General features: G+C 41.6%; 3 protein-coding genes across 3 annotated transcripts; 1 reads left to right on the top strand and 2 right to left on the bottom strand.

The window, feature by feature from the left end:
• Positions 1 to 513: 513 nt before the first annotated feature.
• surf4 (surfeit 4) lies at positions 514 to 7,046 on the bottom strand. The gene is made up of 6 exons (XM_041059566.1): positions 6,835 to 7,046; positions 4,162 to 4,348; positions 3,428 to 3,504; positions 3,291 to 3,334; positions 2,260 to 2,446; positions 514 to 1,837 (listed from the first exon to the last, which is right to left on the bottom strand). The coding sequence occupies exons 1-6, from the start codon at positions 6,880 to 6,882 to the stop codon at positions 1,571 to 1,573; spliced, it is 810 nt and encodes a 269-aa protein (XP_040915500.1). The 5' UTR covers positions 6,883 to 7,046; the 3' UTR covers positions 514 to 1,570.
• Positions 7,047 to 9,523: 2,477 nt separating this feature from the next.
• On the bottom strand, positions 9,524 to 11,900 carry surf2 (surfeit 2). Its single transcript, XM_041059110.1, has 6 exons — positions 11,630 to 11,900; positions 11,247 to 11,398; positions 10,959 to 11,062; positions 10,416 to 10,604; positions 9,971 to 10,104; positions 9,524 to 9,856 (listed from the first exon to the last, which is right to left on the bottom strand). Exons 1-6 carry the CDS (start codon positions 11,702 to 11,704, stop codon positions 9,767 to 9,769), a joined length of 744 nt encoding a protein of 247 aa, XP_040915044.1. The 5' UTR covers positions 11,705 to 11,900; the 3' UTR covers positions 9,524 to 9,766.
• Positions 11,901 to 12,508: 608 nt separating this feature from the next.
• On the top strand, positions 12,509 to 14,142 carry bbln (bublin coiled coil protein). Its single transcript, XM_041059295.1, has 2 exons — positions 12,509 to 12,840; positions 13,394 to 14,142. Exons 1-2 carry the CDS (start codon positions 12,762 to 12,764, stop codon positions 13,648 to 13,650), a joined length of 336 nt encoding a protein of 111 aa, XP_040915229.1. The 5' UTR covers positions 12,509 to 12,761; the 3' UTR covers positions 13,651 to 14,142.
• Positions 14,143 to 14,311: the final 169 nt, after the last annotated feature.

A 14,311-nucleotide genomic window follows, 5' to 3' on the forward strand; every position in this document is an offset into this window, starting at 1 on the left:
TTCTGTTACTTTGACATTTGAGGGTCAGCTTGTTTGCTGTCAGATTGGAAGTTGATGGAGGGTTGATACCTTTTTGGCCTTTCTTCAGACTGATATAACACATTACTCCCCCTGCTGGGTAATTAGTAAAGTGATGTAATTACTTTTTCAATTAATAATTGACCACAGTTTTCAAGGAACAAGCCCAGCACTGTGTACAAATGACTGAATTGAATCCTCCAACCCAAATGACCATTTAGGTCCCTGATAGGACAGACCCATATTAGCACTTCTTGGAATAGTGCCCCAATGGCAACAGACATACTGGCCAAATCATTGATACAACGAGAAACCTCAGGCAGGGTAGTAATAATTTCTATTTTCTGAGAAGGCTGCAATACGTAACGTGTCCTCACAAAGCTGAAACATGTATCATACTCTGCATTTGTGCTCCCATTGGTTGAGAATTTACATGTATTTGATTTTCTGGTCCACCAACATCCCTCAACCTCTGAGAGCATCTTCAGAGCTAAAGACCTTGAATGAGACAGTGACTTTATATTTTTGATACTTTTATTTCTTCGCCATGAACTTCCAAAATCAAAAAAACAAATGATCAAAAATACAATATAAAGTTCTGAAAATCAATACACTGAATATTTTTTTTCTTACACAGGGCAAAAAACACTGAGCAAAGACAAAGTCCAGGTGGCTAGTGACTCTGCTTAGTCCTCTTTGCTTTTCTAGATCGCAGAATATGGTGTTTCACAAATGCTGAGCCTCCCCCCCTATTATCCCCGATCATATACAGTTCACTAGTTAGGCATTGGCCAAAGACATACAGTACGAAGTGCCCAATAACAAGTCCTGGAGCTAACAACTGTGTTGAAATTTTCAATCAAGCACGACTGCAATCCACCACTATACAATGTACACGTCCCTCCCCCCCGCCCCAGATTCAGCTCCCCATGAACAAGAGTCAGTTGAGATTGAAGGTGTACAGATGTACTGAAAAGGGAAGTTATTAGAGAGAAAAGAAAATAAGAGGGGAGATGAAATCTGAAGAGTCGAGGCGAGTTGCTGTCAAATCAGTGCCCAAGGTCTCAAGATCAATATGGTGAGTAAGTCTCAGACACTCCAAGATCCGACGACAGAAAAAGATCAGCATCCATGGGGGACGGGGGCCCAAACTGCTGCACTCTTTCCACTTTGCCAGTTTCATTTTGAAAATGTGAAAATCAATCAATAATAATGTATGGATTAACCATAAAATACAATAAATTCTTTTCATTCATCCTCTCAACAAATAAATCTTTATTTCCACTTATCATCCATTAACTGTTTTACTTTGAAATAAACTGGCTTTTATTTTTAAGGGTTTAGAAAAAATCTGGCATTTTCATATTAAACAAAAAAACCCTCTAAGATGGTGTCTGTGAATTTGGCCAAATAAAAAAATAAGCTACAAAAAAACAAAAAACTGTGTACCCTGGTGAGGGGGCGGGGGCTGAAGGAGAGGGAGGGTCTTTGTGTCCCAGTCGTGGGGGGTGTTAGTGGTGCTGGGCAATCCTCTTATCTTATGCCCCTTTGCCTACCACTCTTTCTTCTTCTCATCCATGGACACTCCGCCAGGCCCGAGTGCCACCACCAACAACAGGCCGCCGATGACTGAGGTGGTCTGGAAGAAGTCATACTTGAGGAAGTCATGCATGGGCTTGTAGGCGGGGATGGTCCAGAAAGCGTTGAAGTAGACATTGATCGCCAGAAGCCACAAGACGAGGGTCAACGCTGCCAGTTTGGTTTTGAAGCCAATGGCCACCAGGATGATGAGGGCAGTCCCCACCATGTTCTGAAGGATCTGTAGATGAACACAAAAGTTCAAGGGTGAAGGATTTGAGCTTGTGCTTCAAGTTTACCAAGATGAACTAACAGCATGTGATTATCACTACTGCATGATTTAGTCCATTATTAAGTAAGTCAAACTTAATTCATAAAGGCAGTCTCATTGAGATCATCTTGTTTGTTTTAAAAGTATTTTAAATCATTTCCTACCTTACAGTCAGGGACTACAAGCCCATGGTAGGCTTTGGAAAATACTTGGCAGTAATGCAGGAAAAACCACCTGCATGGTCCTTTAAGTAAAGTCTTGCTATCCTAGATTTTGTGTGCGTCCACACCACTGTGGTTGCGTAGCACTGGCCTTGACTGAATGATAGGAAAATCCCATCTGTGTGAACAAGCTGCAGAATGTAGGAGGTGTTTGGTGTTGTCAGTACTCACAGAGAAGAAGCTGGAGTCAAAGTGTAGCAGAGTCATGAACATGAGCACTAGCAGTACTCGACCGCCCAGCTGCATGTACTGCTTTGGTGAACTCTCTCCCATGGAGGGGACTCCAGCAAACATGCTCTTTCCTTCCGAACGAGACTCAGCCAGCAGCAGGAGTAGACCGCCTCCGAGGGCAAGGTTTCTGGGAGAGGATAGAGGGGATGGTTATTTTTGGACAGTGCGTGTCAGACTGGCAGACAGAAAACCAGAAATATATCCGGACTGAATACAATACAATCAGGTTTGTTGAGGCTGACTTCAGTTACCAATTCAGCTGATTATAAGCTCATTATTGGCTGAAATGAGTGATAGTTCCAACTATTATTTCTATTTTTTTTAAACAGGAAACAACATAAATGTTTAATTAGTTTTCCAAACTGACAACCTGGTTATTATGCAAATGTTGTACTACATTATACGCTAACTGTAAACTAACAGCCAACAGGACATGAATTAAAAGCACACTGGATGCAACACAGCTCTGCATTAAACAGATTTCTCTGATGGCTGATGACTCATCTGGCCCGTCGATGTTTAAATAAATCACAGGTCTCAGGTCCATAGTAATTACAGTAATTGTAACTGTTGCTTGACAACTGAGATGCTTTCTCGTTTACTACCACTACAAGCAAATGAAGGTCTCCACTGCCGCAGCAAAAGCACTGCATTCTCTCTAATTCATTAAGATAGCTCTCATCTATGATCCTAAGCAATTAAATTCAAAAGTCAACATCAGAAATCACCAGTCAGTGTGACCAGTCTGCTTCCGACTTCAGCAAACGACCTCAGCGCCTTTTATGTCACAAGTTTGTATGTATACCTGAATCTGGGAATTTAGACAATGATTTCATAATCACTGGTGGGCTATAATGTTTGAGAGTTGATCACTTGGTGCAACCTGATATATTACATTCCAATAAACAAAGAACTGCTCTTAATTTCTTTGCAGAGGTTTACTAACTAAAACTTCACTGAGTGACACCTACCTCATCAAAAATTTAAGGTCCCATAAAATGCTGTATGCGACAGTCTGGTTGGAAAAAGAAAATATTCCAGATTAGACACAATGGCAAATTGTTGCACGAGTATGTTTAAAAGGCAGTGACAGTGTCATTATTCTCACCTGTAGCGCTATGATGCCAAATAATCCAAAGCAGGCATACTGTACAAAATTTCTACTGAGGATGAGGACACAACCACCTGTTAGGACACACAACAAGACAGGTAGGTTAAACATGTGGCAGGATATGTCCGTGGATGTACGCATACTGTTTACGCCAAACTCAAACATGACAAGTATGGAACCGTAAAAGGCCATCATGCGCAACAAAGAGCATGTTTGTATTTTGCCCCTGACATAAAGTTACAACAGTTTCAGAAGCACAACTAGATATAAATGTTGTTTTCAGTTTTTCTGCACATGCAAGCAAAACATTTTGGCTGATGCCTTCATCAGTGTGCAGTCAGCAAATTTCTGCTCTTACAGTCAGTTTACCTCAAAGTACAAGGAGCTCAGGGAACCATTTTTGCATCCACTGGGATACTTAACGGATCTGCGGACAAGTGGGGTTTGTTCCATAAGTCTCATCAGTCTCCCCTGACCTCTTAACTCAGCAAGATGATTTATATCCCTGAAGTAAAATTCACTGAGTTTGTGTTTATCACACAACTTTCTGTTAACTGTAAACACAATGGGGCGGAAATGCGTCTGGCACACATTTAAACTCTTCATATATTTAACCTGTTTGCCATGAATGGGCTTGTCACACACCACCCAGTGTCGTAAGTAGCTACAACACTGAAATCTTAGGTGACTCATCTCTTGTCCTGACCTGAACCTGCCTCCCGTTCACTCACCCAGCTGTCCTACGAGGTTAAGCAGCACAAAGCATGTAGCCAGAAAGTAGCCACAGCTCCAGGTAGCCTCGATGTAGTCTCTCTGCTCATTCCACTGGAACCACATGCGGATGCCATCTTCCAGGAAGGTGCTGATGAGACACAGACGCGCCAGGTGGGGCAGGTACTGTTTGGTTACCCGCAAGAACTGAAAAACAGAAGAAAACAGAGAGGATGAGCGACTGATGAGAAAAAAAGATGACGTGAGTTCTAAAGAAGTACAATGAAAGGATGTGGTTCCTGAGGTGCTCCTGAGACTGCTTACAACAGCAAAACTGTGAAACAACATTATACTGGGTCATCAAGCAGTGACACATCATATACCTGCTTTTCAACAACCGTCCCCTTAGGACTCCTTTTTAAAAAATCCAATCATATTTTGAGTCAGGGGAGGCTGCTACTAATTATTATTTACACTGTCAGTTAAAGGGACGGTAATTAACCCACGAGTCATTTGAGTGCAACTGCCATGCTAAGTGAATGTCGAAACAATAGTAATTTAAAACAGAATTGCTGTCTTGGGCAGGCTTTGCTTAGATTAAAATCCCAAAGAAGCCAAGTTGACAAACAGTGTAGATCCCCTGCTTGACAGTACCTGAAGTTATGGTTGTTATGCATGCGACCTGTGGAGCAGGCTATTTACTGCTTTCGTAAGTAACTGCAATAAAGTAAGTGCAAAATGTAGATTAGTTCTGGTCTCTCGTTAGACTAGTCAAGTCTTATATGACTCCCTTTTATACATCAGTTATATTACATGATTGTTGTACTGATAATTTCAATAATTAATCACATACATCAATTGCTTTTCAAAATCTAAAATCACTTAATTGTACAAATTTTAATTACATGTGGTTCACCCACTCAGCTACTGATACTGAAATATTAAACCAATACACAAAAGCCACAGAGGCGTCTGTATTGATAATTCTAACTAGAACTTAACATAATAACCTGATTTCAAAAGAGTAAGAAGGTAAAACATGCAGGGTAGCAGATTTGTTGTGGTCTACAAATCCTAGGACAATCACAGGTCTGTGTCTCCATGTTACAAACCCTGAGGGCCCCTTTGTATTAGCTGGAGTTTGCTTAATGTTTAAACATACAAATAAAAAAAGGAACTACCCTATCTTATCTTCTTCTGTCATTCAGAATTCACAGAATTCATGACTAGATTTTCTGATACACCAGTGACACATTCGAGGAGAAAAGTCTTGCCCATTTCCCCGCCTACTCAGCAGTCCACATCAGCACTGTCAGACCTCGGTAGCCTATCAGCATCCACCAACTCCCACTATGACATGCTGAATGGGACATGAATGGACAGACTGGGAACCAATCCGAACAAGCCCAAGGTTGCCGCAACAGTCTAGAAATAGACCATTCTGTAGAGTAACGTGTAAGTAACATGTTCGCTCAGGACGCATTAATGAGGGATGTGCCCTTAAAAAGGGCTTAGCAAAGTTTTGTACAGAGCAAACAAACCAAGTGTTGCAGACGTTAATAGTTTCCTTTTTCTTGTCATTTTTACAATGCACAGCACACAGCACTCGTGATAGGAGTGTATAAATCAGTCAGGTGCACTTTTAGTTGGGATGCGGAGCATTTTGTGGCATCTGAGTTGAGAACTGACTCCAAGACTTTGCATTTGAACTGACAGGTGTCCTCCAAGGAGATAGTTGACATTAAGTCTGGCCTGTCCTGCACAAACATAAGGCCATGAATCTGGAACACAGAACTACAGCCTCTGTGTGTATTATGACCCAGACTATAGTAACTTTAGAAAGCACAGAGGGTACAATGCACAAAACCAAATCTCTGGGGTTTATCCCAGTCTACATGGGTCACAGGCTGACCTGAAATCTGATCTTGACATCTATGCTCACTTCTTATACACCAGTGCATTGCTGCTGCTGCACCAGTACAAGAAAAAAAAGCACTAAGAAATACTAAATCAGATACAAAAAGAGCAGCTCTAGTATGCGTAATAAAGTGAAAGCAAGATTCACATTCTTCTTTTTTTGGGAAGGGGGTAACCTGGGTGGTGGAGCAGATCTGTCAAGGCCACATGAAGATGCTCAGTTTAGGAAAGTCCAACTTAGAGTTTGTTTATCAGTCATACAAAGCAGTTACACGCAAATACACAACATGACTAACGAGTGTTAGTCAATAACTTGGTAGAGAGGCTAAGTGATTTCACAACTACGGGCTGGCACTGTCTCGTCTGTGATACTGTTAAATAAACCGGGAGGCTACAGATCACAAGCTAACTAGCTGCCATATGAATACCTGTTAACTGACAAGTAAAATCAACTAAAGCATAGTTTCCCTTTGCCTTTGTGGAATAAATAAATGCTATCAAATCCATCCGGAGACACATGACAGAACCAGACACATCAACCATTTGTCATGCCATTTAAAACACGAGTTAATAAGCTGCTGCGTTGATGCAATGTGACGCTAATGCCACCGGCAAGCTACTGTGGACTTGTAGAAACGATGATTAAAGGCGTCAAAACGTAGGAAGGAAGCACTCAGAAAGAGCCTAACGTTACTTCATTCTCAGACAAACTAGTTAGCGGCTAACATGCTAGCAGCGGCTAGCGTTAACTACTGTCGTGCTAAGGTTGAAGTTACCTGGTCCGCCACGTCTTCGGCTGTGTTCATGAGATCCTCCTGCCCCATGTTCGTGTAATATCACGGTTTTTAATAATTAAGACTCAACTCCACACAGTTCTGGTGTGTTGGATTCTCCGCACGGACTGTTCCTCCCCCCCGATAACGTTATTTACTTGAAGATTTCCCGTTCGCCTGGACTCAGAGAAAGGCCGCCTCCGCCCCACAATGCCCCGCGATTTGCCGAGAGTAGACAGAGCCCCCCTACATGGTACTGCAACCGCTGTATGCCACGTATACTGATCCGTACGGGGGGCCTGACGCCGCTGCCCGGCGTTGTTTACGGCTTTTACACATGTAAACAAACGCAGATTTATGTTCTCCACACCACCTGAATTCATTTATTACCATAAACTTTAAGGAACGGTAATGTTCATCCCTCCAAACGTGCACACTTCATTGTAACCCATACAGGTTTCAATGGTCGTTACACCTTTTTGGACAGATGTGCATTTATCTTGTCAATTAAAAAGTCTTCTTTGGTCAGTGGTGCAAGTATCATACTTTTATAATAGTACAGAAAAATTATAAACTAAATTTACATGAAATAGAGTAAAACTACGTTTTGTAGAAAATCTGCCCATGTGATTGCTATAAGAGACAATATTAGATTCTTACTGATGCATCAGTCCAAGTGGAGCTACTTTTACTTGCTATGCAGTAGATTAGTTTAGTCTAGTGGTTCCCATGTTTAGTCTAATCTTCCATGTGTGTTCAACTGGGCTGAAATCTGATGACTGCAAAGGCCACAACATATGATTCACATGAGTTTCATCAAATCGTTAAGTGAACAGTGAACGAACTGTGAATGGGTGGATTGTCGTTCTGATAGAGAACACTCCTTTCAGGTTTTCCTATGTCACCCACAGTGGTGGAAAGTAACTGAGTACATTCACTCAATTACTGGAAAACTTTTTTTTTTTTTTAATCAATATGATTGCTCTGTATGAGGCCATTTTGCATGACCAGTGCTTTGACTTTTGGTACTTAAAGTATATCATGTACTTTGGCTGAAGTATAACTTAGAATGCAGGATTTCACTTGTACATAAGTACTTTTATGTTATAGTATTACTACTTTTATATAAGTAAAGTATCTAAATACCTCTTCCTAAACTTGTCACCTATATTTCAATGAGACTAAAAGTAGGCCCAAACAGGCCCTAAAAATACAGAGCGTCAGTCCCAACTTTAAGACTGTTTGGGTCTTGATCTAAGAGTAATTCACAAAGCCTTTTAGCGCAAAAAGTAGGTCCTAAGTCCAGAGGACTCCTAAATCACAAACACCTGCTCACAGACAGTAATGTCCTGGAGGTAATGCATCTCATCATGTCAGTGTTTTGTATAAACAAAACGATAATGACCTCTTAAAACCACATTTTGATGGCAGAGATTGAGTAGTGATTCACTCAGCTCACAAATAAATCAAACCAATCCAGCACTGGAAATGATACAATACACTTCATCAGAGCTGGACTGGCTGCTGCTGCCAGGCCTCTTGTTTCTGTTGAACAACTTTTACCACCTCCACATGTCCCCTAGCTGCCTTGGCCCCTCATCAAAATTCTCCAAGGTTCTCTCCCAACATGACTCCATCTGTAGCCTGGAGGAACACTGTGTAATAAAATACGGTTTGTGGGAGCTAGTTGTCAATACATGTGACTAGCTCATAGTGGTGTTGGTGTTTGCAGAATGAAAAACAGCCGGCTGAGACAGAAAGGAGACAGATGTTTGGCTGCTCATAACTGAGATGAAGTTGGTGGGAGGATGATGAACATATTTGCCATGAGAGGGCAGAGCTACATTTGAGGGAAAATGGGATGGAGGTGTAAAAGGGGCCGTAGCTGTAAAAGGGGCCGTAGCTTACAGATGGCTTGTTAACTAAGACTTGGAGAAAGTCAGCCACTCAAGGACATGAACATTTTTTGTTTGCCAAGCAGAAAGAAAAACTGTTTTTTCCCCAAGCAGGGACCCAGCGTACAGCACCTCAGATAAAAGCACAGCAACAACTGCATGGCTTGCCCTCAACATCTACATAGAGGCAAAAGGAAAGGGAAACTGATGAAGCGATAGCACAAAACACTGCGAAGCCGCAGTAACACAAGATATTTCTGAAGCATAAACCACACATTATACAAGAACTATTAATCAGCCATAACTCCTTACAGCGACTGGTCAGAACATTCTCCCACAGAATCTCAACAGTCCTCGACTTGGTGTTTTTGTGCAGCAGCATGGTGATGCTGTGCAAGATCTGTCCATTATTAGTGAAAACACTAACTGAGGCACTGGGAGAACTGTTATCTACAGCATAAAAGCTCGTTGATAGATACACAAAAAACTTTTTGCCACTTACACCAGCAATTACCTGCTACTGGAAAGTAAGGAGATGATTTTCATGCTGTAACTGTTGCTGCAAATCTTAAAGTGAGAGATGTGTGTACTGTATCTGCTTATGAAACATTAAAATCTACATTTTTAAATGGCATTATTCTGTTAAATGATCACTGATATGCGGCTTGCAACGGTCGATGTCTGTCTCTCCCTAAGTTGGAACTTTAACATCTGCATTTCAAATGTCCCTTTTCTTGCTCTGGAGCTGCTTTACAGGCAATGACTGGTAGAAGAACCAAACATAGACAATCTTTGCAAGTCCAAACAGAGTTGTATTTTATGTCTTTGCTCTTGCTCGTGAAACAGAAAACACAACCTATCCAGTCCAAAACATGTGTTAACTGCCACTAACACAGTATTTTTAGTATCTAGTAATGCAATGCTCACTTATACAAAAGTCAGGCTGGCTCAGACACATGAATATTATACCCAGTGCTGTGAGTCCTGATCCCTGACAAAACACTAGGTATAAAAATACTATACAGACATGGTTTTATATTTTATTTTCCACTTCGCAATTTTCCATGTTTCTTTCGCCCTGATTTCCAGTGATTATTTCTGAATTTCTTCTGAAAACCACCGCCCTGGACCTGAAAGACAAAATACACAGGACTGTCTGTCAAAGAAAAAGTGATAATAATTTTGAGAAAGTACATCACACACGCACAAATGCTACTTCAGATACACATTTTACACAAACATACCTTTTTGCGTTTCTGCACCACCTGCTTGTCCACCTCCATTTCCTCGTCTTCATCTGTTTGGAAGTCATCTTCCTCCTCGTCCCCCTCACCCTCCACACTTTCTTCTGCCGGGTTTTTTAAGGTGAACATAGACGCTGAGGGAAAATATGATACAGTGTTACAGCAAAGTAAAACTCCAACCCGACAAGTCTGTGTGACCACTTTGAATCTGCATATCTGGGTTCAGGTGCACAGGAGGGCCGAATTCTGTAACTTTCACAGTCCAACAAAATTCCAAATTGAATCATATAGCTGATTATTATCCTTTCCTCTGATAAACAGCATGTTAGTTTATCTGTAAATTCACTATGTTTTGCCTGGAATGAACACCTTTTGGGCTTTTGTCATCCATTACATAATAAAAGTGGACAAAGATGTCAACAATTTGTGCACTTGGGATACTAACGAGGATATAGGTCACTCATGCTGTCTTCCGAGTCGCTGTGATCCTCGTCACTGGATGAGGGTTCCCACATGCTGTTCCCGTGTTTTGAGGCCCTCCCCCGACTGACCTTCTCCTCTCCAGTGTCTTTGGGTCTTTTCTGTGTGAGTCTGGCAGGAACAAATTCAATCCCTTGCTGCACACACTCTTCATCTAGAGCAAGAATGAGACAGCTATGTCAGTAATCACATTACAGCGTGAACTGTCTAACAGCTCATATCTGCAGTGCAGTACAGGCGCCTTTTTTGAGCACATTTCTGAACACAACTCAGAACAAAATCCCAAATTATGTGTAATAAATTGTGGTCAGGGAAGATTTAGAACCATTATGCTCAGCAGAAAAGTGATGACTTTAGTCTTTGTTTTTAATCGACAGATACATCAGATAGGTTTGATTTCCTTCCAAAAGTCTGGGCTGCACAACCAAACGTGTAATATTAGTAACCCACAAGTTAATAACTTGTATTTAAAGAAAGTGCCATGCATGTGGATCAGTGACATACTGACATTTGGAGAGGGCCTTCTTGAAGCGTTTCCCGTTGACATGTCTCAGAACATGGTGCGGCTGCCGGTTGAGATGTCTGAGCGTCAGCTTGCAGAAGAGCTGATTGCTGGAAAACACCGGTAAACATCAGAAAACACACACTGCAAAGTGCAGATTAGGTCACCAGATTCAGTAACAAACTGTTGCATTTTACTGGCAGTTACACCACTGCAAGGACAATCAAGGTTTTGGTACTTCCTCTTACAAAATGACAAACAGAAGCATGTGTGGGAAAACAAGAGCATCCTTACGGCTGTTTGGTGCTTGGCACAATGTGTGGTTCATACTGGCTGTAGTTAAACTCTGCTGTAGCACTCAGTTTCTCATATTTCTTCCCTTGAGTGAACTTCTGCAGCTCTGTCAGGTTGCATGGAAACTCGTGGCCATTCAGTGTGCATTTGATCTAAGACAACAAACAGGTGACAGATGTGGTACATTAGGCGGTGTTGATCATGGCGTTTAGAATGGTACAGCAATAAACGTGGTAATGATTTACAGGTTTTTTTTTAGCCTTGGTCAACACACGGTAGCCATCACAACACTTCAGTACATGAATCATAAGGTACATTAGCAATACGGCTAGCATCACGTTGAAAATGTTTCTCGTATGATGTGAAGTAGTTTGCTCTCTAACCTTTTTGCCATCTGTAAGCTGAAGAAAAGGGTGGTTAAGAAGAAATGCTCTCAGGTCCGAAGGCAGCTCATCCATAGCATAAGAACACTTCTAAACAGATATTTTAGTGTGTTGATCAGACCACCCCCCTTACAGGAAATGGCTACACGTGGGTTGGCCGCACAGACTCTGTAGCGTGATATCTTGGCGCCACCCGCTGATCAAAGTGAGGAAGGTCAGCTCAGAGGAAAAGATAAATAAGCTTCCCATTCATCTATTATCTCGGTATTATTAAAAAAACGACCCTTAATCACTGACTATGATCAGATCACTGGAGCTAATTCTGCATTCTGAGCTAACCGGAAGGTGTCCTTCTTAACATTTCCCCCTCGTTACTTGTGTGATTCGTTTTTAGAGTAACCGTTTTTTTTTGTGTTGTGACAGAAAACTAATTTATATTTATTTATTCATTTTATTTATTTATTGTTAGCTTGGCGTGTCCGGTGTTGAATTAGAACCCAGTTTTTAGTTGCATATTTGTTAGCTGTGGGTCCAGTCAGCTGACTGACAGCATGTGACAGGTCAGAGACAAAGAGGACAAAAAGAAGCGAAGGCTCACTCTGTTCGTATTTACAGAAACCATGAGTGTAGTCGACAAGTAAGCTGCAGTGAGACGGAAGAAACTTGAAAAACATTACCCTTGCTCAAAGGAACCGGTGATAGCAACGCAGAAACATCTTCCAGATTGTCTGTGATGTAGGCTAGAAGATGTTCGTACTCAACTACCTATCAGATTATCTGTACAAAGTGAGCCGTCGTTCTTACAACAGTCTACACAAATCTTTGCAGAAAACACCAAGCCCCGCCCACATTTAAACCCATAATCCATTGGTTCCGTAAACAAAAATCTGACGTCTGGATGTGATGAGAGGTTAAACTAGCTAAGTACTCCCTTGGAAATTTCCCCCTGGGATTCGTGGATTAACTGAAACCGTCTGAAAATAAAGTTATAGTAAATGTACTATTTCATTTGTTGTCATCTTTGCCGAGTCTGATTTGTCGCTCCCAGGCTCCTTAGCTAATACTAGTTAGCCGGTAGCCTTGTTAGCTTGACGGTAAAAAAAAAAAAGTAATAAACGTGAATATTTGAATAATGTCCGGACCAAATGGAGACCCAGACATTTCTATCGACGATGGCATTATAAACGACGAAGACGAATTCGGCGAAGAAGGTAAAGAGCTAATGTGTTCTTTTATTGTAACCGAGGCTGGTACCGTTAATGTAGTAAACTGGAGAGTCCACGCCAAAGTTACATACAATGTGTTATATCAGTGACTTTGGTCGATAAAGTCAATGTTCACAAGCTTATAAAACTGTCCCTAAGCAGTAACGTTAAATTTAGAGCATTAAATCAAAACTCAGTGTCAGGTGACACTGACTTCCTCCTAGCTTAGCGGGTCCATCGGATTTGTGGTTACGGACACGTTAACATTCATTCATCATAATGTAGGAGCTGATTTACTGTACATCTGCTCCAGTAATATCATTAGTTGTGCTCACCTCAGTTGTGCTGTTCTCTGTCTATGGAGCAGATTCAAGATTTATTCAAGATGATCTGTCACTGCTTTTTTTTTTTTACAGCTCTAGATAGTTGTTCATGTCCGTGTGTATAACATTGATCTGTTCAGTGCATCTTTTATTTTTAAAACCCACAACTCTTTACTGAGAGAAGTGCTTGACTCTCCATGACAGAAAAGACTAACCTCTCTGCTGCTAATCCACAGAGTACGCTGCCATCAACTCCATGCTGGATCAGATAAACTCCTACCTTGATGATCTGGAGGAGCGCAATGATGCACTCAATGGCAAATTGCATGAACTGATGGAGTCCAATCGGCAAGCCCGGCTGGAGTTCAGGGCTCAACTGTTCGGCTCCCCAAACCAGGAGGAGCATCATCCTGCAGACGGGGACTCCTCATCCAAGAAGGAGGAACTGAACGAGGACAGTGGGGTCTCGCAAATGAGTGACAAGAGCGAGTAGACGAAGGGGACTGAGCTCAGCAAAATTCAAAGATAGGAGCATTTATGAAAGCTGAATCAACTTCTGACCTCTGTTTTAGGACTGGTGACCCCTGATCTGCGTAGCCTTGCCTGTCTGATTCTTCTGTAAATTTACACCCTCATCAGCAGACATGTACGACTGTGATGTTTTGCATCTGCTCTGTCACTGAACTCAATGCACTTTCTCTCCATTGTTGAACTATGGCGTGCTAATGTTTGGTTTCTGAGCAGAGTGGAGTGTACGGGTCTCTAACAGCTTCTCATACAAGTTGGACATCACAGGTACTTTGCACTCAGCTGCAGGCTTGCTGAAGTCAAATGTGTTGCCATGTAAAAAGAGTTGTGTTCAGGGTCATGTGAGACATCATGAAGACAATTCCTGGGTTAAGAGAAAGCATCCACTGAGTGTCGATGTCAGCTTTGTAATAGCTGTATAATTTGTGTAATTATTGTATCACCCCCCCCCCCCCCCCAAAAAAAAAACATTCCAGATGTCTACCAGTGTCTATGTTTGATCTACAGCATGACTGTAAATCTGTCTGTCCTGTTCATTTTCATTTATCTGTTTGAAATGGTTGATGCAGTCTAAAAAGCGTGTTGTATATGTTAAGTGCTGGTCAAAAAAGTCAAAAATTAAGTCA

This window comes from Toxotes jaculatrix, chromosome 16 (assembly GCF_017976425.1).
Source record: "Toxotes jaculatrix isolate fToxJac2 chromosome 16, fToxJac2.pri, whole genome shotgun sequence".
Lineage (NCBI taxonomy): Eukaryota > Metazoa > Chordata > Actinopteri > Toxotidae > Toxotes > Toxotes jaculatrix.